The 19,869-nt window shown below is 35.8% G+C and overlaps 5 protein-coding genes and 2 long non-coding RNA genes across 10 annotated transcripts; 1 reads left to right on the top strand and 6 right to left on the bottom strand.

Moving 5' to 3' along the window:
- Nucleotides 1-87: 87 nt before the first annotated feature.
- AT4G25070 (caldesmon-like protein) lies at nucleotides 88-4,443 on the bottom strand. Of its 2 annotated transcripts, none has more exons than NM_001125579.2 (16): nucleotides 3,196-4,443; nucleotides 3,030-3,117; nucleotides 2,906-2,947; nucleotides 2,745-2,807; nucleotides 2,604-2,653; nucleotides 2,498-2,525; nucleotides 2,281-2,355; nucleotides 2,048-2,158; nucleotides 1,894-1,954; nucleotides 1,466-1,579; nucleotides 1,259-1,377; nucleotides 1,097-1,166; nucleotides 970-1,011; nucleotides 769-809; nucleotides 552-678; nucleotides 88-481 (listed from the first exon to the last, which is right to left on the bottom strand). In NM_001125579.2, the coding sequence occupies exons 1-16, from the start codon at nucleotides 4,338-4,340 to the stop codon at nucleotides 354-356; spliced, it is 2,304 nt and encodes a 767-aa protein (NP_001119051.1). In that variant the 5' UTR covers nucleotides 4,341-4,443; the 3' UTR covers nucleotides 88-353. The 2 variants fall into 2 exon arrangements, with proteins under 2 accessions (NP_001119051.1, NP_194237.2); NM_118639.3 differs by having other exon boundaries at nucleotides 3,030-3,111; nucleotides 3,196-4,376.
- Nucleotides 4,444-5,257: 814 nt separating this feature from the next.
- ACP4 (acyl carrier protein 4) lies at nucleotides 5,258-6,816 on the bottom strand. Of its 2 annotated transcripts, none has more exons than NM_118637.4 (4): nucleotides 6,585-6,814; nucleotides 6,344-6,433; nucleotides 6,133-6,255; nucleotides 5,258-5,938 (listed from the first exon to the last, which is right to left on the bottom strand). In NM_118637.4, exons 1-4 carry the CDS (start codon nucleotides 6,642-6,644, stop codon nucleotides 5,798-5,800), a joined length of 414 nt encoding a protein of 137 aa, NP_194235.1. In that variant the 5' UTR covers nucleotides 6,645-6,814; the 3' UTR covers nucleotides 5,258-5,797. The 2 variants fall into 2 exon arrangements, with proteins under 2 accessions (NP_194235.1, NP_001190831.1); NM_001203902.1 differs by having other exon boundaries at nucleotides 5,506-5,938; nucleotides 6,097-6,255; nucleotides 6,585-6,816.
- A 510-nt stretch (nucleotides 6,817-7,326) lies between these two features.
- AT4G25040 (Uncharacterized protein family (UPF0497)) lies at nucleotides 7,327-8,653 on the bottom strand. Its single transcript, NM_118636.3, has 3 exons — nucleotides 8,321-8,653; nucleotides 7,856-7,970; nucleotides 7,327-7,718 (listed from the first exon to the last, which is right to left on the bottom strand). The coding sequence occupies exons 1-3, from the start codon at nucleotides 8,500-8,502 to the stop codon at nucleotides 7,503-7,505; spliced, it is 513 nt and encodes a 170-aa protein (NP_194234.1). The 5' UTR covers nucleotides 8,503-8,653; the 3' UTR covers nucleotides 7,327-7,502.
- Nucleotides 8,654-9,994: 1,341 nt separating this feature from the next.
- On the bottom strand, nucleotides 9,995-12,370 carry AT4G25030 (Serine/Threonine-kinase). 2 transcript variants are annotated; one of them, NM_118635.5, is made up of 4 exons: nucleotides 12,052-12,370; nucleotides 11,361-11,515; nucleotides 11,019-11,285; nucleotides 9,995-10,825 (listed from the first exon to the last, which is right to left on the bottom strand). In NM_118635.5, exons 2-4 carry the CDS (start codon nucleotides 11,484-11,486, stop codon nucleotides 10,184-10,186), a joined length of 1,035 nt encoding a protein of 344 aa, NP_194233.1. In that variant the 5' UTR covers nucleotides 11,487-11,515; nucleotides 12,052-12,370; the 3' UTR covers nucleotides 9,995-10,183. The 2 variants fall into 2 exon arrangements, with proteins under 2 accessions (NP_194233.1, NP_974613.1); NM_202884.3 differs by having other exon boundaries at nucleotides 11,793-12,074.
- Nucleotides 12,371-14,846: 2,476 nt separating this feature from the next.
- Nucleotides 14,847-16,490, top strand: AT4G25020 (D111/G-patch domain-containing protein). The gene has a single exon (NM_118634.3). The coding sequence runs from the start codon at nucleotides 14,890-14,892 to the stop codon at nucleotides 16,015-16,017; it is 1,128 nt and encodes a 375-aa protein (NP_567715.1). The 5' UTR covers nucleotides 14,847-14,889; the 3' UTR covers nucleotides 16,018-16,490.
- Nucleotides 16,491-17,211: 721 nt separating this feature from the next.
- AT4G07335 lies at nucleotides 17,212-17,536 on the bottom strand. Its single transcript, NR_142133.1, has one exon. It is a non-coding gene; the product is annotated as an other RNA (long non-coding RNA).
- A 943-nt stretch (nucleotides 17,537-18,479) lies between these two features.
- On the bottom strand, nucleotides 18,480-18,753 carry AT4G07305. Its single transcript, NR_142132.1, has one exon. It is a non-coding gene; the product is annotated as an other RNA (long non-coding RNA).
- Nucleotides 18,754-19,869: the final 1,116 nt, after the last annotated feature.

Below are 19,869 nucleotides of genomic sequence, written 5' to 3'. Positions count from 1 at the left end.
ACCTTTTTTATACACAAACTTTCTAGTTTTGCCCTCAACTATATAAAATTTATATTTTTGCCCCTAACTATATGAAATTCAGCTTTTTGTTCTCAAAAAACCTGTATTTGGGTTATTTGGGTGAGGTAACGAAGAGTATTATACAAGTAACAACATGGAAGCCAAACATATATCAACAATTGGAACACAGTCTGAAAGCAAAACAGATGTAGTATGAATTCTTTTGTGTTTCTTCTAAGCTTTGTCGAGCAGGAAAAAATGATTTTGATTACCTTTGTGTGTGTATGTGTATGTTTATGTGAGCGTGTGTCGTGAATAAAGAAAATTGGAGGCAAAGAGGAGAGTAGAGGTGGTCACTCGTCATTGTAGTCAGAAACGGAATAAGAAGGAAGAAAAGAGGAGTCGATGAGTTCTTTACGAGATGTTTCCCACAATTGTTGTTCTATTCCAAGCTTCCTTAGCTCCCTCATTCCTCTTTCCACTGTCCCAGCAAACACAAAAGGAATCAGATTCTTTACTTTAACTGATTTAGCTTCAAGTAATAAATATACCATCAATTGCATCATGTGAAGATGAATGTTGCCCGAGTCGGTTGATCCAGAACTGAAGACGCTCTTCCGCAATATCACTTTCCACGCCATGAATTTTAGCTCTTTTCCAGAAATACAGCAGCCATGCCTATACACACCATGTATATATGTTTTTTGAGTTAATGTATATGATCCTGCTAAGTAAAAGCTAAACTCTCCCGGTAAAGATGTAACTTACCTCTTTAAAGAGAATATCTTGTTGCTCATCATGACTCAACTCTGCATTCAAAATTCAGAATAAACCCTTCCTGCTTAGTCATAAGATTCAAATACAATATAGATGAAGAAGAACAAGAAAACAGGTTTTGTTGAGAGGCTTGTTTACTTATATGATACTCTGTCTAGATAGTAACGAAAACAGTTTAAGGATGTGACTCACCAAATGTTTCGGAGAACTTAGGTTCCCCTTGCACCCTGGGATCTGGATATTAAGATGAGATGAGTGTCTGTTGTATAACATCACATCAGTATTTATATGTGCCAATCAGTTTTAGATATAGTTTTACCAGTGACGGCTTGTCGAGCCACATTTGTCTGTCTATACCGGGAAAGTGCAAGCATTACAGCATCCTCAACCTATGAGGTGCAAGAAATGATATGAATGAGATGTGTATTTTCTGGGAAACAGTTTTTTTTAGTAATAAACAGATCAAAATGTGTGCATAAACCTTCAAGGATGCTATCTCTCGTAATCCCGTTTCAACAGCAAGCATACTCTCAATGTTCCCTTCTCCATTCAAATCACTGAAATTACTGATGACTTTGCTCCAAGTGCGATCGCTACCACCTGCGAGATGTGATTTTACCAATTAGTTTTATATACTCAAACTAAATGATTATGTGGGAAATATTGGCAGGATAGTTGAAGATCAAACCTGTCTGCCAGGAATCTTCAGACTTTTGGGCAGCGGAAAGGACAACTTCAGAGGGAAGAGGAGCTAAAGCTGACCAATGTTCATATCTTGATGTGGATATATCTTCACATATTCCTAAGAGTGACCCAATGAAATGCATAAGTAAACATTTCCAAATAAGGGCAAATGATCAGCTAGCGGGGATCACATAGTTGTTCTCCATGTCAGTATACAGTTTAGTGGACAAGTACACTGCGTGAATGGGAAACATGCATATGCTCTAATCATGTTTTAATCATAATAGGACCAATTTATGAGATCTTCAAAACCATTTGAACCCTTGGCATCATCATGAGAAGAACAGGTTACTTCATCATATCCATCATTGCAGGTCAATACCCAACAGAGGATAAAACAATTGTATCTTTACGAGAGAAAAATTCTCTTACCATGTTGAACAGCTAATTCCCAGTAGCGAGCAAGCCAGCATCTCTTTAGAACAACTTCCTCCTGCAAGGTTGGTCAATCATATAGTTAAATGAAACAAAGAAGGTGGAGTTAAACCGTCAATGCACAAAATTCTAGTTTAGATTGTAAGCAAACCATTTCTTCTTGACTCAAAATCGTTCTATGTATCATTGTCCGAAGAGACTTTATTTCAGCTTCAACCTCCTGGAGCTGTTCCGTGGATTTCTCTGCTTCATCTTTTAAACTCTGATCATAACACAACACAGAAGAGATGATTGTTCCCTTGTCAAGTTGAAAGGTTTATACAATAAAGTCTAGTAAACTACTGTTTAGTACCAGCTTGAGTATTGGTTACCAGAGCATTGTACCTGAAATTCTGAGCTAAGGGCATTAGTTTCCCTATTTCTTCCATCTCTTTTCTGTTCAGCAGCCCTTAATGCTGCCTGCAAATAGATTTATGTTTCTCCTTTTCAATAACTTTACTGTCAAAGCAACTGCCAACACAAGCTAGCAGAAGAATAAAGGACATGTATATTGCGAAGAACAAATGCAACAACATCCTTTAGATATGAATGCATTACGGACCTCTCTTTGACGCAATGCTGCTTCTTTCCTGGAGGGATCAGCGCAAAGTTCGTGAAAACCCAATTTTGTGAACAAAGGCTATATAATAAAGACGAGAAAATCAAACCTCTTCAAGAGCTTGACATCAAAATTTGCTCCTTCACCTAGAGAAGCAACCTGTTGTAAGTCATACCAAGCTTAAAAGTAACCATCAACATTGTATATAAACATGTCTACAAAAGTCAAATGTACTGGATATAATAAACACCTGTTTCTCAAGCTCTTTAGCCCTTGCTTCTGCAGCTTCGCGTCTTTCTTCAGCGCGCTGAAGCTGCATATGTAACTCAAGAATATACACATCAAGTACAAAAAGGCAGCAAACACAAACAAATAACCTACATTAGAGATAAAGAGAGCGTTCACACTGACCTTATCCATTATATTATCGTTTTCTTCTTGAAGCATGTCTAACTGCAATGATAATGAGTTGGATTCAAATGAGAGATCAGTGATGTAACCAAAATAGTTTTCTTGTATTTTGGGAAACACCTACTTCATCACGCAGGGCTGAAGCTTCTCGATCATCTTCCTGCTGGTTAGAGTTATTAGGTGCTAAAATATTTGCAGGATGGTACCTGAAACTAATCGTTCGTTCCCAGTCATTTCGTCAAACACAACATATACAAAAGAAGCTTTGACTTGAGAAAAATTTGCTTTACCTTTTCTTATACTTTAATTGAGCTTCCGATTGTTTAGCAGGCACATCACATTGAACATTTTGCTTGTCTTCTCCGTTCTGCTCAAATTCCTCCAACGGATTCCGACGTGAATATGCCGGGACTCTAACCCTGAGTGTACTCTTTTCATTCTTTTGAGGAATCTCCACTGCCTTCCGGGAGACATCAGCTGCAATTTCGTCACTATCGTATTCATCGTCAAATTTAGTCGGAAGAACGACGGGTTTCACCACCGGAGCTAACTTCCCTCTGACTGGATCCCTAACCTCCACTGGATTCCGGGACACATCGGCTGTAATTTCATCACTATCGTATTCATCGTCAAATTTAGTCGGAAGAACGACTACGGGTTTGACCGCCGGAGCTACTTTTCCTCTGACGGTACCCCTAATCTCCACTGGATTCCGGGGAACATCCTCTGTAATTTCATCACTGTCGTATTCATCGTCAAATTTAGTCGGAAGAACGACTACGGGTTTGACCGCCGGAGCTACTTTTCCTCTGACCGGACCCCTAATCTCCACTGGATTCCGGGGAACATCCTCTGTAATTTCATCACTGTCGTATTCATCGTCAAATTTAGGCGTACTAACGACTTGTTTCACCGTCGAAGCTTCTTTCGAACCCCTAGCATTCCTTCCAGAAATCTCCACTGGAATCCGGCGCACATTGGAAAATTTAGGTGGCGGAAGAACGACCGGTTTCGTCGCCGGAGCTTTTCTCGGTTCCCTAGCATTCTTTTTAGGAATTATCACTGGATTTGGGCGAAAATTAGCTCTAGTTTCATCATCTTCGGATTCATCATCAAATTTAGGCGCCGGAAGTATGATCGGTTTCTTCGCCGGAGCCTTTTTCTCGTTGACTGAGCCCTTACCAATACGCTTATCATCTCGTCTTCGAGACTGAGTAAGAGGAGGAAGATGTACCTGGTACAGATCTTCACCTCCATCTTCATCGTCGTAATCATAATCATATTCGCGCTTCTCCATGACCTTCGCGAGTAGCTCGGCGGCGTTTTGTTTCCGGAGCGTGCTTTTGCCGGAGATTCCTCCTCCGCCGCCGCTCATCCGATGAGACGGAGACATCGTGGGTGAAGAAGAAGCGGAGGTTCCTGGTCTCCGCGCCATCGACGGAGTCAACAAGGTGGGAAAGACTTTTCGATTGAGCTGCTGAGGAAGAAGAAGGGAGAAGATGTAAACGAGGTACGCGTGGACCGAATGGTGGCGGGAGAGGAAGTTGAGAGAACGTGGGACCCATTTCTTTAATATATTTTTTCCTCAACTAAACCCATTTGTGCAATTTTAAAATCATTAGTAATTGTTTTATTTTTAAAACCTTTTAAATTAATTATGGAACCACAAATAACAACTGGGTACATTAATACAGATTACTAATAATTAGTTATCGATTCAATTTTGAATTACATATGAATCAAGAGAAAAATATTTATGTGTGAAGTAGTGTTGGCTTTTGGTAGATTTATGAATGTAAAGCTTGTGATTAATATTGTAATGAACTCTTGTCTTTTATTCTTCATGTCTAACATGATTTATTTTATATTTTGTATCGATTTAAGTGATATTTTTATGATGATTGCTTGAGATTCTCAAGCAACTGTACCATTACGAAATTGGAGGATTAGAAACATTAATCTATATGGCAAAACATACAAGGATGAGAAATACTACTCATATCATGATTGGGTTGTTTTAGGGGGTTTGAACATATTTGTTTTCAAAGTAAGATTGGACAAAAATCATTAAGTATAAAAAATATTGGAGGTGGTATCATCTCGGAGATATGTATTGATTGTCTACATCGTCTATAAAATCTACCAAGATTTGGTAACTTTGCAACCCGGAAGCGGCTAGAAGATTGCTTACACTACCATCATCTATGCAATTGCAATTGTAGTGCTGATAAAAAATTTACAGTTTAAGAAGAGAAGGGGTGACTTGTTCTGCAAGAAAATTAAAGACCTAGAATCTTTTGCATGATTTCATTGATATAAAGTTTAAATTAATTAGGTTTAATAAGTACATAAATACGTTCATTACAAAATAAAATAAAAATCAATTACTCAAAAGTTTAAGGATATCCATATTATTAGTACTTTTGAAATTACCTCAAATATATTTGAGATTACCCAATAAGAATGTCCAAAAAACCAACAATATCCTAGTCAAATTACATTCATACATATTTTCAGGTAATGTTTTTTTCACACCCATTCTATTTGAGTAGACAGTATACATCTGCTTTACCCTACTTGATACTACCCAACTCACCTAAGATCAACTCTCGTTTTCATTCTTTGAGGGTAGTTAACTTAACCTAACCACGACTAACAAAACGATGTCATAACTCAAATACAGAAAAGACCAGGTGGTAGTGAAACAATACACAATTATGAATTCGTCATAAGACCAATCACCACAAAGAATCAATCTCAACGTACCAAAGTTGTCTCATTGTCAACACCCAATCTTAGCTTCCGAAATAAATAAAAATAACAAACGGTCTAATATACCGTAATAAAACGCTCTGAAGGCAAGAATAGGTCAGGAAAGAAAAGACAGCCGGTTCAGGAAGTTTCCGCCGCGGGTTTCTTTTGAACAAGGTCCTCTATCAAATCAGCCGCCTCTTGGATGGTCGTAATGTTTTGAGCATCAGATTCCTCCACACTTATGTTAAACTTTTCCTCCAACGCCATCACTATCTCCACCTGCATCCATATTCACCCAACAATCTTAAAGAGTAACTACTAACTTATAACACAAAAGTAACCAATCAGAACAGAAAATTCATATTTTTGCATTGAGGTAATGATATTTTTGCTTAATTCTCAAACATCAGATCATTATGAAACAGAGGAAATATAACATGACAATGATATGAAACAGAGAGAGTGTAACATACGGTGTCGAGAGAATCGGCACCAAGAGCAGAGAACTTGGATTCAGCAGTGAGCGGAACATCAGCAGCTAAAGCCAATTGTTCTTTTACAATGTCACTCACTTTCTGCACCGTCTCTGCTTTCGCCTGTAGGTACACTCACACGATACTACAATTAACTTATCGCATTTCTCATATAATTTAAATTTTAGCTTCAGTCAAAATGATTACTTACGGCACAACTGATTTGAAGACGAAGGCTCTTTGTTGAAGACGTGAAACGACCAAAGGTCACAGACTGAGAACTTGAGGCTTTCCTTAAAACCTGATAAATAACAGGATCCACCCTTAAATTATAGTTAAGAGAAATGTTTACGACAAAGAAACTATATATGTTGAGATTAAGACTCCTTCCAAAAAAAAAGAATGAGAACAAACTGTACACTGAGATTTATGAGAAGAATTTGTTAAATTACCTGTGAAATTGTGGTGGACGGAGCTTTGAAGCTTAGGGAAGTGGTTGATAAGGAAGCCATTTGAAGGAGATGAAGCTCAATACACAACTCAGAGACCCAAAAAAAATAAAAATGGCTTCTCTTAGTTGGATAAGGTTTAATCTCTTGATATGTATCTTTTTGGGTTTGTTCGAGCAAGTAGAGATACGGCGTCGTATTATGATACGCAAGCAACAAGTCTTCTGTTTTTGTGGCGGAGGTTTGTTCTCGGAGATTCAGGCCTATCTTCGGCACATGTTCATGTGGGTCCCACAGTTGCCAAGTGACAGGCCCAGTCCAAAATATAAGTTACTTCAACGGGCCCATCTTGGTTCTTTTGCATCTAGTTGAGCCTGGTCTGATGCAAATGTTATGAATTATGATGATGTATATATGTAACATTCTCTTTTGGAAATCCATCATACAGTGATGATGAGATCGTATGCATTTTATTTTCTGTTGGCTCTGCTAAAACCCTATTTAGGAGAAATATGTGGAAGAATAGATTTTGTGAAGAGATATGTAACATTAATAAGATTATGTTTTATCTATGCATGTTTGAAACATGTTATCACTCTTTTGGTGGCAGAAGGATTATTGTACAATTATACGTTTTAGAAAAATGCTCTTCCGATTACCAAGATCTTAATTTCGTTTTCTTTCTTGTCAATACTTTGTTGTTTCTTAGATTTTCTCCAAGAAAAACAAATAGGAGACTAATTAAGCACAGCAAAGAACAGAAGAAGTGATCTCAAAGATAAATACATGCAAGTAATCATACAATTTCATTTCATTATATCAAATCAATTTTGCATCTCATGAAATCCAATTATATATAACAAAGACTGAATTATCTTGGAGTAGAAGGAATTGAATTGTATGATATAAAATGTAAGAAAATCAGTAATGACGAGCAGCGGAGGCAGTTAAGACCGTAAGGATGAACAAGAGGATAAAAGAGGCGAAGGACATAGCGAGGGAGATAGTGACACGACTGCAATAACCATGCACATAACCGCAGATCGGAAGCCAACCGGCCTGTTTGTTACCGTACTTCCCTACGTAACCTTCCGCGAAGGCAGCAGAGAAAGCTGATATCGCCGTCAAAGTCGTAAGCTGTACATCAAAATATCAAACCCATCTCAAAACGTTTATTTATATAATTTGTGAACATGCTAATTCAAATTAAAAGATAAAGAGTATTCACGTATAGAAATGAAAATGTTTAGATCAAAAACATGTAATATAGTTACCAAATCAAAGAAGAAGAGTGCAAAAACAAGTCCTCTTCTGCGGACTGCCAAACAAGCCCATACAAGCGTAAACAATGTCGCGGCGCAGACAGCTATCTGTGCGTACACCAAATACCTGTCAAACATCAAATCATACACTTTAATCACTCGATCTCTTACTTTCAATAAAGATGATCATATCGATGAATGAAAAATGCCAAATTATGATTTGTCCCACATGTTGTTCTTCCTACATCATACGTGAGGGATGTTTTTTTTTAGAAAAATGTGTTCATCTTTTCAATCTTTTCTACCGAATGTGTGATCTGTTTTCTTCATATTTTCAACGTGAATGATGACATTTCATGCAGATGGATGCTTCGTTGTATCATATATGAATTATTTCAATAACTAGATCATTGCACCTTCATAAAATAAGAAGTAGATGATGATAGAAAAGGAGAATAAATTTAAAAAAATATATACCTAAAGGCAGAGGAGTAGCTGTATTTAGCCTCAAAAGCGATGCCATAAACAGATGCGACTTCACGGTTAGTGATCATGACCCACATCGAGGCCATTGCAGCTCCGATGGTTAACACTCTCATCGATACTTGAACCCCAAGATTCAATAACGGAGTTCTTCTTCCTTCATTGTCTCCCATCATTTTTATTTAAATTCAAGCTTTACTCTTCTTAATAATTGTTAGAAAGGTAAGAAGAAAAAGGACAAGAAATACAGTAAGACAAAGATATTGTTGTGTAAGATCCGAAAACTCCACGAAGACAAGAGAAAGAGAAAAGAAGTGGGCTTGAATAGAAGAGATCAGACAGAGGAAGAGAATTTATAGGAAATAAATTTGTGGGTGAGATCGCAAAACAAGATATTGTAGGACGTTTGATGATCGAATCCTTTGCCTAAACAGATGGGTACTTTCTGTTTGAATACTTTAAATTTGGTAACAAATCTTTGTACATACACCTCATTTTTTCTGTTTATTGTTATTTTCCTCATTGAAAACACTTTTCAGATAAATTATCTTAATTTCTGTTTATAGATTGTATATAATATATATGGTAACAAATATCATTAATTTTTTTTCGTTTTGTTTTTAATATAAGGTATATACCCAAAGCATTTATTCTTTCACTTTTTTTCCCAGCAACATTTATTCTTTCACTAAATACAACAAATTATAGTACTTATTTTTTTAGCTTTTCTAATTTGGTAAAATAATATATTATCTTAAATTCTTTCATGTACAAAATTGTTATGAAAATAATCCAGGGGTAGTTATCATTTAAATTGCAATTTTTTTAAGTGTTAAACTAGACACAGTTTTTAATTAATTTGTAACACTCGCTCAAAATTAAGCTCTCTTCTTATCATTTTTTTATATATGTTGTGAATTCACATTATTTGACATCGTTAGTTTTCGGAAAAGAAACAAACTCAACTTTCTGAAAACAAAGTCGATACCATCATACCAAGGGGGACTTATCAGAAATTGTAAAAACGTATGAAAATCATGTGATACATTCCAACCTTATTTGTTTTATTTCGAATTCCGACGCATCTTATAAGTTTTCTTGTACGACGCAATTACAATACTAGAAAAGAAATAACAAAAGCACACGTACTGTTATAAGCAATACATGCAAGCATTGTATGACATCTTTCTATGAGACTAGCAAAATTGTAAGAGTTGACGTAATCCAAATATACAATTTTTTTTGTATTTTTAATAAAATCCATTTGTTTCAAAAAAAAAAAAAAAAAATTTAAGAAGGAGATTTGATGATAATAGAGGTTATGAGAGTAAACTTAAGTTTAATGTTCCATAATCACTTATCTTTAAAAAGAAAAGTTTAAGAAACTCTTGTAAGTGATTTCTCTTCTATCTAGTGGCCTGCCTTTTAAGAAAATCTTTTAGACTAGTTCTGCAAACTTCAGAGTAGGTTTACCAATTTTGGAGTAGGTTTAGCAAGGATGCAAGAGTGGACCCAAACAAGTGATCACGAAATGCAATGTTTAATCACTACACCATCAACCACTCTATAACTGATGTTTTGCAACCACGATATCATAAGCACTATTGAACGACTCATTTAACATTGTTCATATTTGAAAACTTGCCTATGAGATGCATAAACACCAAATTTCCAACTTCTCTTTCCTTTTATTCAATCAAACAAGTCTTTTACATTAAAATACAATTAACAGTTTAAAAAATGGCTTTATTCTTGTTTTTCTCAAACATTAAGAAACTTTTTAAATACAATCAGCCGAAAAAAATACAAGAAAAACAATTATATATATAAATCCTCGAAGAGAATTACAAAATCCTTTTAGCAGACAACAGTAGCTGCTCCGGAAGACACAGGGCTTGCAACATCAAGCATCATGGGATTCCACTTCATCACCACTTTATCACCGCATCTTCCATCTGATGAAACTCCGGCAAATTGCATCTGATCTGCTTCAACAGAAGACGGATTTGGTACCTCCAATGTCAACTTCTTCTCAGCTACAGACTTGAGTCTCCGCCTCTCTGCTCTTGACCCAATCACCTGTCCCAAAACTGATGCTGCTATGGTGAATACCATAGCTGTTTTAGGCATCAACACTGACTTTCTCAGTATTCCTATGAATGGAACCGCTGCGTGAAGAGCTATAAACCAAGATGCCGAAAACTTTTCAGTGTGCTCTCTCCAGACCCCTAAAGGCACATTTAACGCCATGCCCAGCATCCCGATCACTAGTACTTTAGCTGGTAAAGGTTGTGGACGGAGGTTCTTGGCGAAAGGTGTTTTTGATATCGCTGCTCGAGCTGTGACTATTGCTTGAGGGCATTTAAATTTCATGCCTGGAGGGGGTTGCAGGATCTTTGCCACAAGTGGTGCCACACCACTTACAGCTCGATATGATTTTGCTATTGGGCAGTTTCCTGTTTTAAGCCATTCGTCGCCCATGGCTTCGTGGTTTCCTCCCTGAAAGAGAAACAACAATTAAGCGGTGCTCTAAGAGAAAAGAAATATCATGATTTTCTATCTCATAAGCCAACACATTGCATACTACTTAAGCAATCTTAGAAGCTTAACTATTTCCTTAGACACATTTCTTTACCTATGCACATCAGTTTTAAAAGATAAATGTTGAGCAAGAAACTCATAAAACCTTTACCTTATTTTTGGATGAATCTGACTTCTTCTTTTGATTTTTAAACATGTCAGAAAATGCATCAAATCCAAAAGGCCCTCCAGATCCAAAGGATGAGAGACTAATAGTGGCCGCCTTAGCAGCAAGTGGATGGAATACAGGCACAGGCTTCTGGGCTTCAGTTCGAGCGGTGTCAGAGAGAGGGACAACTCCATCTTGGCCATGGAAAAGCCTAAACGCCGTATCAAAATTGGGACCATCTTCAAATATAGGTCCTTTCCCAGCTCTTGCCTATATATATGATGAGACAAGATCAGAATCTATAAGAAATGTCAATATGGAGTGAACCAACAGACGGTTACTTACAGGGATGGGAAAAGGCAAGGATGAAGAGAAAGAGAGGTTAGTGGGCTCATTGATGTTCCTCAAGAACGGGCATCGGAGAATGTTCAACTGAGAAGCCATGGGATTTTCTCCAGTACAATTATCCATTCTTGTTGAGCTGAAAAAAGGACAAGAATCTGAACAAAAACAAACAAAGGAACCATATAAGTAATCGAGACGCAGAGAATGCTCGAAAGTTAAATGAGTTATGCAATTTATATGGACAATAGTAGTTACATGCTAAAGAAACATCATCTAAGCTTTGATATACTAAGATAATACCAAAATCTAATTCCAGATCATAGAACCTCAAAGACATTAACAATCGCATATAATTGAATCAAAAGAAATCATTTTTGAGTCATTCTACTCTAGGATTCACACAGAAACTTGCAAAAATCCTCAATAGTTCACCAAAATTAAGAAGAAGCCCAAATTGAAAGCAATCGTGTGGTCGGCACGGGGGTTCATCAAAAGACTCGGACTTTTGAATTACAAAATTCCAAATCAGTAAATATAAGAGTCTAAGAGCACTAGTGATTCAAAGGGAGCTTGACGAGCATCTAAACGACTAAACCCAAACCAGATCTAGCATAAACGATCAAATGCGAGTTCACAAGCACAAATATGGGCAAAAGGGTACATCAATAGAGAAAAGAGAAACAAAACTTACGGATAAGAGATGAGAGGCGTGTGTGAGGAACGATACAATTCCTTTCGGAGATGAAATGAAATATGCTTAAAGGAGAAAAGGTGGATGAGAGGTTAGGTGGTAGTAACGTGGAGAAGATAGATAGAGAATAGAGAGAGATGGCGTTTGATTATTATTTAAGAACAAACCAAAGATAGATAGCTGGTGATAAAACTCTGTACCTGCTTCTTCTTCGTGCTGACCACGCGCTCTCTCTCACAGCCCCACTTGTTTGACAAATCGCACATTATTATTGCAATATGCATGCCTTCTTTGAATTTTTATTCTCAATTTCCCAACCCCATTTTGTCAACATTTTACTTTTCTTTCTGTGTGTTTTTTCTCCTACAAAAATTAGGCCACCAACTTCTCTCTCTCATTCCGTCGTGTTTCCTCCTCGTTGACCGGCGGACCCAGGAAAGATTTTTACCTGAGTCAATAGTTTTTTCGTTTAATATATAAAAAGAAATTTTTTACGAAAAAGTACATAGGGAAGGATTGAACTTGGATAATGGGGGTGTCAATGACACATGATAAACCAACTTAGCTATTATCTCTTTAACAAATTTCATGCATTAAACTTTATTTGTAGATTTAAGGTGTGTCAACTGACCCACCTTTTCTCTTAATGGGTCCGCTTTGACCCTCATATTCCGGTTTTCATGTTGAAAGATTGGATTATGACTAATTTGGTTATTAATTTGTCAAGGGGATGATGGGAAAGTAGGGGTGGGCATTTTAACCGAACCGACCCAACCCAACCGAACTCAAACCGACCCAAACCAAACCCAATCTAAGACTCAAACTATTCGATTGTATTTTATCTCAATCCAAATGGGTCGGTTCGGTTACTAAAAAGGTTTAACTGTGTTTATCTTCAGTACATGTATTCCTCCGCCGCCAACAACTATATTGCTTAAAAACATCAAACTAATTTAAAAACCTAATAATTATTTTTGTCTACAATTATTAAAAATAAATAAACAAAAACAAAGAAACTATATTAACAAAAAAAAAGACTAAAAATAAGCAAAACATAAGCAAAAAGTTAATTATCTTTTAGATAAGAATTACATATTAAATCTCCACATTAAACGAAAGTTGAAAAAAAAAAAAAAATAAGAAAGAGAAAATGAACAAAAGAATGTATGAGGTAAAGACTAGAGCGACACCTCCTTTGAGAATGAGAAGATGATCAAGAAGTTTAAGAGTGAGACACCTGAAGAGACCCAAAAGAAATGCCTTCTCCGGGTATTTTTGTGCCTTTATTATTTTTACCTTATACTTGTAGTATGAAATGCTATCTTTTGCTAGTTATCTTAGTTGTTTTCCTCCTCCTTTAGCTTGTTTGTCATCTACTCTTGTTCTTGACGAATATTTATTTTTGTATTAGTGTTAAGCTTTGTTTCTAAGATGCCAAAACAGATCTCGCCATACTGCAAACTTGTTAAATCGGACTTTATGAAGTTTCATATATAGATGTACATGGTAGTGGAAAATTCAAGGATTTATATGTGAGACTCAAACCCTATTCCCACCTATCCATAATTGAACAGATGTCCAATAACATCCTAAATTGCAAGACAAACCCTAATCCTAAAAGGAAGAAAATATTCTGAACCTAAATTCCATATACCCACCCGCTAAATTGTTTTGTACGTAATCTGCTTTTTACTACAAAAACCAGTCTTTTGGTCTCTAATTGGTCAACAACACAAAACTTTTTCCCATTGTTTATTTTTATTTCATTTGTCGCCAAGTTTTAATCATCATTTCAAAATATATTGGTTATTTTGAATCGTTTTTCTTTGATTAGTTTTACACGAAAACTGTAGATCGCAAATTTGATTCAAACTAATTTCAACGTAAATTTTATGTATGATTTGTTTTACTGCCTATCTTTAGTTTTTAAAGTTCTTTACTTATATACCAATAATGAGATTTAAGTACACATCAAAAATTAGCATACACAATATACTTTCAAATATGTTATTTTTAATGCATTGTGTAGTAGTGAGTAATGTAATAAGTTTTAAGGAAAATTTAGTGATGAGACTTTAGTTGATAGTTTCTATCAGTTACTATATAAACGACATGTTGCATTGCAGCGGCAGCACCTGTAACCTCTAGTGTATTTTCTCCATTGACTTTAAAGTTCAAACAAGTATATACATATGCATATGAAGTAAAAAGTATTTTCATATCCTTAAAATCTGTTAAGTATATTTTCATACGCGAATAAATTATAGGATTAATTCATATTCAAACTTCAAAAAATTTGAATTTTATATCTGGACTTTACAGTTACTGCACAATTCAAAATCGTAAATAATGGGTAATAGTCAACTGTTACGGTTGCTGAGTCAAAATAACACGTATTTGATGCTATAACTTAAAAACGACATCGTTTTAAGAATTGAAATTAAATTTTTTTATGATGTCTCAACCCCACCACGCTTTCACAATAATTGTCGATAAAATGATAATGAACGCATAAATGAGTGAAAACTGAAACGTAGTGGATTCGAGACCTGATTTTTATAAGATTTACTGAAGGTTTTTATTTTTATTTTTTCTGAAGTTAGTGTTTTTTAAAAATAAAAATAAAAATAATAATAATAATAGAAGTGTTAATAACAGACAAAACAAAAAATAAAAACCCTGGCCCATAGGCAAAACAAAAAAGGAAGACACGTGCTAAATGAGGGATGGCCCATAGGCCCAGTAAACTGGTTATATGATGAATTACCACCTCTCAAAACCAAAAGTGTCGACTGTAGCGACTCTCGCCGGATAATTTCCTAGGTAACAATCATCACCATGAAGCTCTCTTTCTCTCTCCCTCCCAAATCGAAATCCAGAGTTAGTCTGAATTCCGACAGGAAAGACTGCATCGGTGCAGGAAATCTCAAGCAGTTCGTCACCGAATTCGATCCTTCCGAAACCCTAACCGACTCCAAACCGAAATACGTTATACCTCCCATTGAGGATCGTCGGAGGTCCTACAGGAGCATTGATCTACCGCTTCCATCAGCTTCAGGTCTCCAATTCGAGGCCGAGATCCCCTCTGGCGATGGCTCAGATAACAACATTACGTACGGTCTGAATCTGCGACAGAAAGTCGAGAACGTTGAGAAGCCAGAGCCTGTGGAGAAGATGTTACTGAAAAGCATGAGGACAGATTTGGAGTCACTCCCTGATGCTCCGGAAAAAGAGGATTTCGAGAGCTTTCCTGTGGATGGCTTTGGAGAGGCGTTACTGGCTGGGTATGGGTGGAAACCAGGCCAGGGGATTGGTCTTAAAGCTAAAGAGGATGTTAAGATTGTTGAATACGAGAAGTGGTCTGGTAATGAAGGATTTGGCTTTGGTAAATCGGACAAAGCCATGAAGATGATAGATAATAAACTTGTTGGTTCTGGAAGCCATGAGGAAGTGAAAGTTGGTATCAACAAGATTGAAAATATGGAGAAAGATAGAGTTGTGAGAAAACGTAATAGAGAAACAGAGGGAGAGAGTCGCACTGAAGTTAAAGCCTGTAAGCAGAACTATAGAGGTCAAACTAGAGAGACGAGAGAGAAGACCTCATGGCTTAGGAGTCATATAAAGGTGAGAATAATAAGCAAGGATGTTAAAGGTGGGAGATTGTATCTTAAGAAAGCAGTGGTGACTGATGTGGTTGGGCCAACAAGTTGTGATATTGCTATGGATGAGACGCAGGAGTTGGTTCAAGGGATTGATCAGGAGTTGCTTGAGACTGCATTGCCCAGGCGAGGAGGGTCTGTGTTGGTTCTGTCTGGTAGACATAAGGGTGTGTATGGGAGACTAGTTGAGAAAGATTTGGATAAGGAAACTGGTGTGGTTTGCGATGCAGATAGCCAGGAGATGCTTCATGTTAAACTTGACCAAGTCGCCGAGTACATTGGTGATCCTGCTGATATTGGGTACTGACTGAGCCATATTTAACTGCAAAATCAGGTGTCAAGACTACATATTGTTAGCATTTAAATGGCTGCGTAGAGTAGACTTTTTAATCTGCTAAGTTATAAACGACCAGACTTTAAAGTCTTTATTATATTTGATCAACTATATATTTATCTTTGTTGTGGCATATAAGCACTTGGAAATTCATATGGGAGAGAGAGCTATGGATAAGTTGTTATTATGCACATGTGTGATGCAGAGGTTTATTAGCTGAGCGAGCAACATTGCCCCTTAATGAATGGTACAACAACCTTTTTGTACAAAGGAGTTTGGATGGTTGCTTATGTTTTGGGGATGACTCAGGATATAAGTTAAGAGATAAGTGACTAGAGGAAACACAGAGACATCCTTAACTAGTTCCGAACCAATGTACATTGTACTCAAAACTGACTAGGACGTTGATGATATGAATTTAGAAATGGCTATAGGCAATCCGCAAGGGAGATTTTACTTTGACGCGTATTTTCTAATCCTGCGGCGAATGCTCATTAAGCTTATCGTAGATGTTGATGACTTTCCAAATGGATGTGGAAAACTCTATTCGAAAAATACGGAATTAGAAGAAGCCTAACTATATTAAACCTCTATTATATAAAAAAAATAGACGAAAACATCAAAAACCGTCTTGCAGCATGACATTGACAGCTTAACAGGATTTGATCAATTTTGGTGACAGTTTCTTAAAACAACGTGACCAGAATTTTTTTCAGATTATTTCGATATGTAAAACGAAAAGGGTGGTGCTCCCTCAATTCTTATAAACGACAAATTTCTTATTGCTGATTTGAAATTCTGGAAGACTATTGTGATAAAGGTTGTGATGTGAAGGAAGAAATAATTTAGTCAAACTCTTAAACTCAACCATAAGGTCCATAACGACCATATATTGAATATCAAAGGTGAAGACAAAAGGAAAAAAAAAAACTAATGTGGGAAATATCTACTAAGTAATGGGTAAAGCACTTTAAGTGGACGATGAATTAAGGGTAACAGTTTATACTGAAAAATAAGAAAATTGTCTTTCAATGGGATTTATCTTTGAGAAATTGGATGTTATAACCCAAACACCATTCCTAATAAGCAGAATAACTATATAACTTTTTTTTTAATGAAGCCAATTAGACCACAATCTCAATATTCTCTGATATATTAGCTTTGTATTTGCATGGAACATTGAAGCATATTATACTCTTTACAGTAATTTATTTTGCTGACATCTCTCAGAGTCTTAGTTCAATATTTGAATTCGGATTCGGGAAAAGAGTGGAGAAAGTGAGGAAGAGGAAAATAATGGTTGGGAACGAATTTTAACCGCTTAATAAGGAATCTGCATGGTTGGATGGAACCACTCCCTTTGACCGAAGAAGAACCACCAAGACTCCATAAAGCAAAAGTTTCATTTGCTAATCACTTACTTATTTAATTCAACAAAATATTAATCATTTTATTTGTCTTTAATTAAGTAAGTGAGACCACAACGAAAGGTGGTAATAAGAATCAACATGCAAATGGGTTTCATAAGTCAATCATTTTCAAACGCTTTTTTATTTCAACCATACATTTTCTGTTTCTCTTTTGATAGGTAAATAATATTTGTTATATTTTAACTTTTTCACATTTTTAATGAATCCATTATGTGAATTGATAGTATAGGCTTATAAACTAAATATTACTTAACTGAAGTTCCCTTTTTTTAATCTCTAATTTGCTTACAATTTGATTAAAATATATATTAACTGTATGTGACAACAAAATTTAATAACCAATTTCACTTATTAATTATGTTTTTACAGAGAATACATCACCCGAACTGTTTGGTGTCGAGTAAACAAAAGTTTTCAGATTTGCCAAGTTTAGAGATCTCATTGTTGGTAAAAGAGTTTGGTGTAGAGAAAACAAGAGTTTAGATTTGTGTAAGATCTAAGATTTAGCATTGGCTGTACGTGTTTGCTGCTAAAGTTCTGTTACATTTTTGTAACTCGTTTTATTTTTCTTTGACATTTTCTACGGTGGTCTTGGGAATGCATGAATGCTATACAAAATATCAAATAATTGATGGTACGTAATTTAACCCTTGTGACAGCACCCCACTTTACACAAATTGAGTATGGTTTTGAAGCCACTCACAACAGTATCTGTCACAGGTTATATTGTTTGCCAAAATGATGATTTTTTGACTGAATTATTTCATTAGATATCGAATAATATATTGATGTGTTGATGTTATATATATAACCAAGTATACTGTATAGCAATTGTTACGAATAAGAAGTTTTACATGAAACATGTTAATTTTCAGCATATTTAGCAACAGTGACATGGTCCATTTTGTTTTTGCTACGCATGTAAATATCATTAGAAATGAACAAACAGGTTTTACAAGAGTTGTTAACCTACACAATTGAATCCTTGGCAATAAAAGTTTAAAAACAAGGGAGACAGCAATAATGTCTGGGAGAACTCTTGGGAGAGATCATGGTGATATGGTCCATGTGCCCCGATCGGTTAATGTTGCATAATCGGGACCGTCAAGATACTATATCACGCCAGGTGATATTCGAATTAATTTGCATTTACCTAAGAATCTGTCTTGGAATGCTAAAGGACAATGAAAGTAAATTGTGACTAGCTCATTTTGACCAACTTTGCACTTTATACTTTACATAAAAACACGTAAAAATCTGACGGCGGTCATGAGGCATCACCTGGCCATACTCCCTCAAAGTAGTGGTATTGATTACAATATTCATAGCTTGAACTTCTAACTCAACATTTTAACATGCCACCTTTCATTTCCCTAGTGTATAATTACTCTCTATAAGTGGAGTGAGAAGTTGTATTACGGTAAAATTAAAGCTTAATTACAACCTAGACATATCATAGTATAATTAATTCCAAAAGCTTAACTAGTTGCATATTACTAATTTTTGTTAAAATTTTGGTTCGGTTATAAAATTATATTATTATAGAAATATAAAGCATGATTTTTTAAAATTAGTTGAAGATTGGTGTTGGATACGATAATATTTGTGTAGATAATAAGATTAACATGAAAGTAGTCAAGTGGAGCATCAAGAAGCATGATGGTGAATCTTACCCTATACGGTTTACACACGCGACAGTCGCGTCTAAGATGAAACGCACTATTCTTTGTTTTATACAATTTATATTGTTTGCTTTCTTCTCGACGCGTTTATATACATTATCACAGGGACAAGATATTATTTGTTGTTATGAGAGCTAATAAAATAAAATTAGTTACGGACCTAATTTTGGCTGCCTAATCATGAAGTTCAAGAGTGCTCGGAGACAACATAAAATATGTCACACGTGGCGGACACCTAAACGTTCATTTTTACTGGTATGATGAACAAAACGAGCAAACACGCATGGTTAATGGAACTTAATTCGGTATGTAACGATTCGGGTTGGAGATGGAATGGGAACTAGAACTTTTGCAATCAATATTTTTGCTCCAGGAGTGTATTAAATTTAAGTGATACATGAATTGAATTTTTATTTTTAAAATGAGATGCATTTTTATAAAATATTCTTATGTTGTGTTTAATAATTTTTTTTTCTTAGTTATTATCAATAGTAGAAAACGTTGAAACGTGTTTATAGTATATATATTTTACAATGCAAGCTTGGATAGTTTACATAACGCGCGTAGTTATATGATGGCAACAAAAAGATGTAGTTATATCTTACATGTGTACGGAGAACAAATATCTAAACTAATTAATTAGCTAGTTTGAGTCCTGGTAGAATATTGGAAAATTAGATTACGTTTTTTAATACAATGATGAAAACCATCAA

This window comes from Arabidopsis thaliana, chromosome 4, assembly GCF_000001735.4.
Source record: "Arabidopsis thaliana chromosome 4, partial sequence".
In the NCBI taxonomy this organism is placed as follows: domain Eukaryota; kingdom Viridiplantae; phylum Streptophyta; class Magnoliopsida; order Brassicales; family Brassicaceae; genus Arabidopsis; species Arabidopsis thaliana.
Note: the sequence above shows the minus strand (reverse complement) of the source record. Positions and strands in the feature narration are given on the sequence as shown.

Excerpts from the sequence above, each read along its gene's own strand:
- AT4G25070 (NM_001125579.2), bottom strand. The coding sequence starts at position 4,340 with ATGGCGCGGAGACCAGGAACCTCCGCTTCTTCTTCACCCACGATGTCT. Across the intron at positions 3,118-3,195 it reads CAATTAAAGTATAAGAAAAG|TTTCAGGTACCATCCTGCAA; the intron begins GTAAAGCAAATT and ends ACGAACGATTAG. Across the intron at positions 482-551 it reads TTCACATGATGCAATTGATG|TGGAAAGAGGAATGAGGGAG; the intron begins GTATATTTATTA and ends TTGCTGGGACAG.
- ACP4 (NM_001203902.1), bottom strand. The coding sequence starts at position 6,644 with ATGGCTTCCTTATCAACCACTTCCCTAAGCTTCAAAGCTCCGTCCACC. Across the intron at positions 6,256-6,343 it reads GTCTTCAAATCAGTTGTGCC|GCGAAAGCAGAGACGGTGCA; the intron begins GTAAGTAATCAT and ends GTGTACCTACAG. Across the intron at positions 5,939-6,096 it reads CTGTTTCATATCATTGTCAT|GTGGAGATAGTGATGGCGTT; the intron begins GTTATATTTCCT and ends ATATGGATGCAG.
- AT4G25040 (NM_118636.3), bottom strand. The coding sequence starts at position 8,502 with ATGATGGGAGACAATGAAGGAAGAAGAACTCCGTTATTGAATCTTGGG. Across the intron at positions 7,971-8,320 it reads AGCTACTCCTCTGCCTTTAG|GTATTTGGTGTACGCACAGA; the intron begins GTATATATTTTT and ends GATGTTTGACAG. Across the intron at positions 7,719-7,855 it reads CACTCTTCTTCTTTGATTTG|CTTACGACTTTGACGGCGAT; the intron begins GTAACTATATTA and ends TTTGATGTACAG.
- AT4G25030 (NM_118635.5), bottom strand. The coding sequence starts at position 11,486 with ATGGATAATTGTACTGGAGAAAATCCCATGGCTTCTCAGTTGAACATT. Across the intron at positions 11,286-11,360 it reads CCTTGCCTTTTCCCATCCCT|GCAAGAGCTGGGAAAGGACC; the intron begins GTAAGTAACCGT and ends TCATATATATAG. Across the intron at positions 10,826-11,018 it reads CAGATTCATCCAAAAATAAG|GGAGGAAACCACGAAGCCAT; the intron begins GTAAAGGTTTTA and ends TTTCTCTTTCAG.
- AT4G25020 (NM_118634.3), top strand. The coding sequence starts at position 14,890 with ATGAAGCTCTCTTTCTCTCTCCCTCCCAAATCGAAATCCAGAGTTAGT.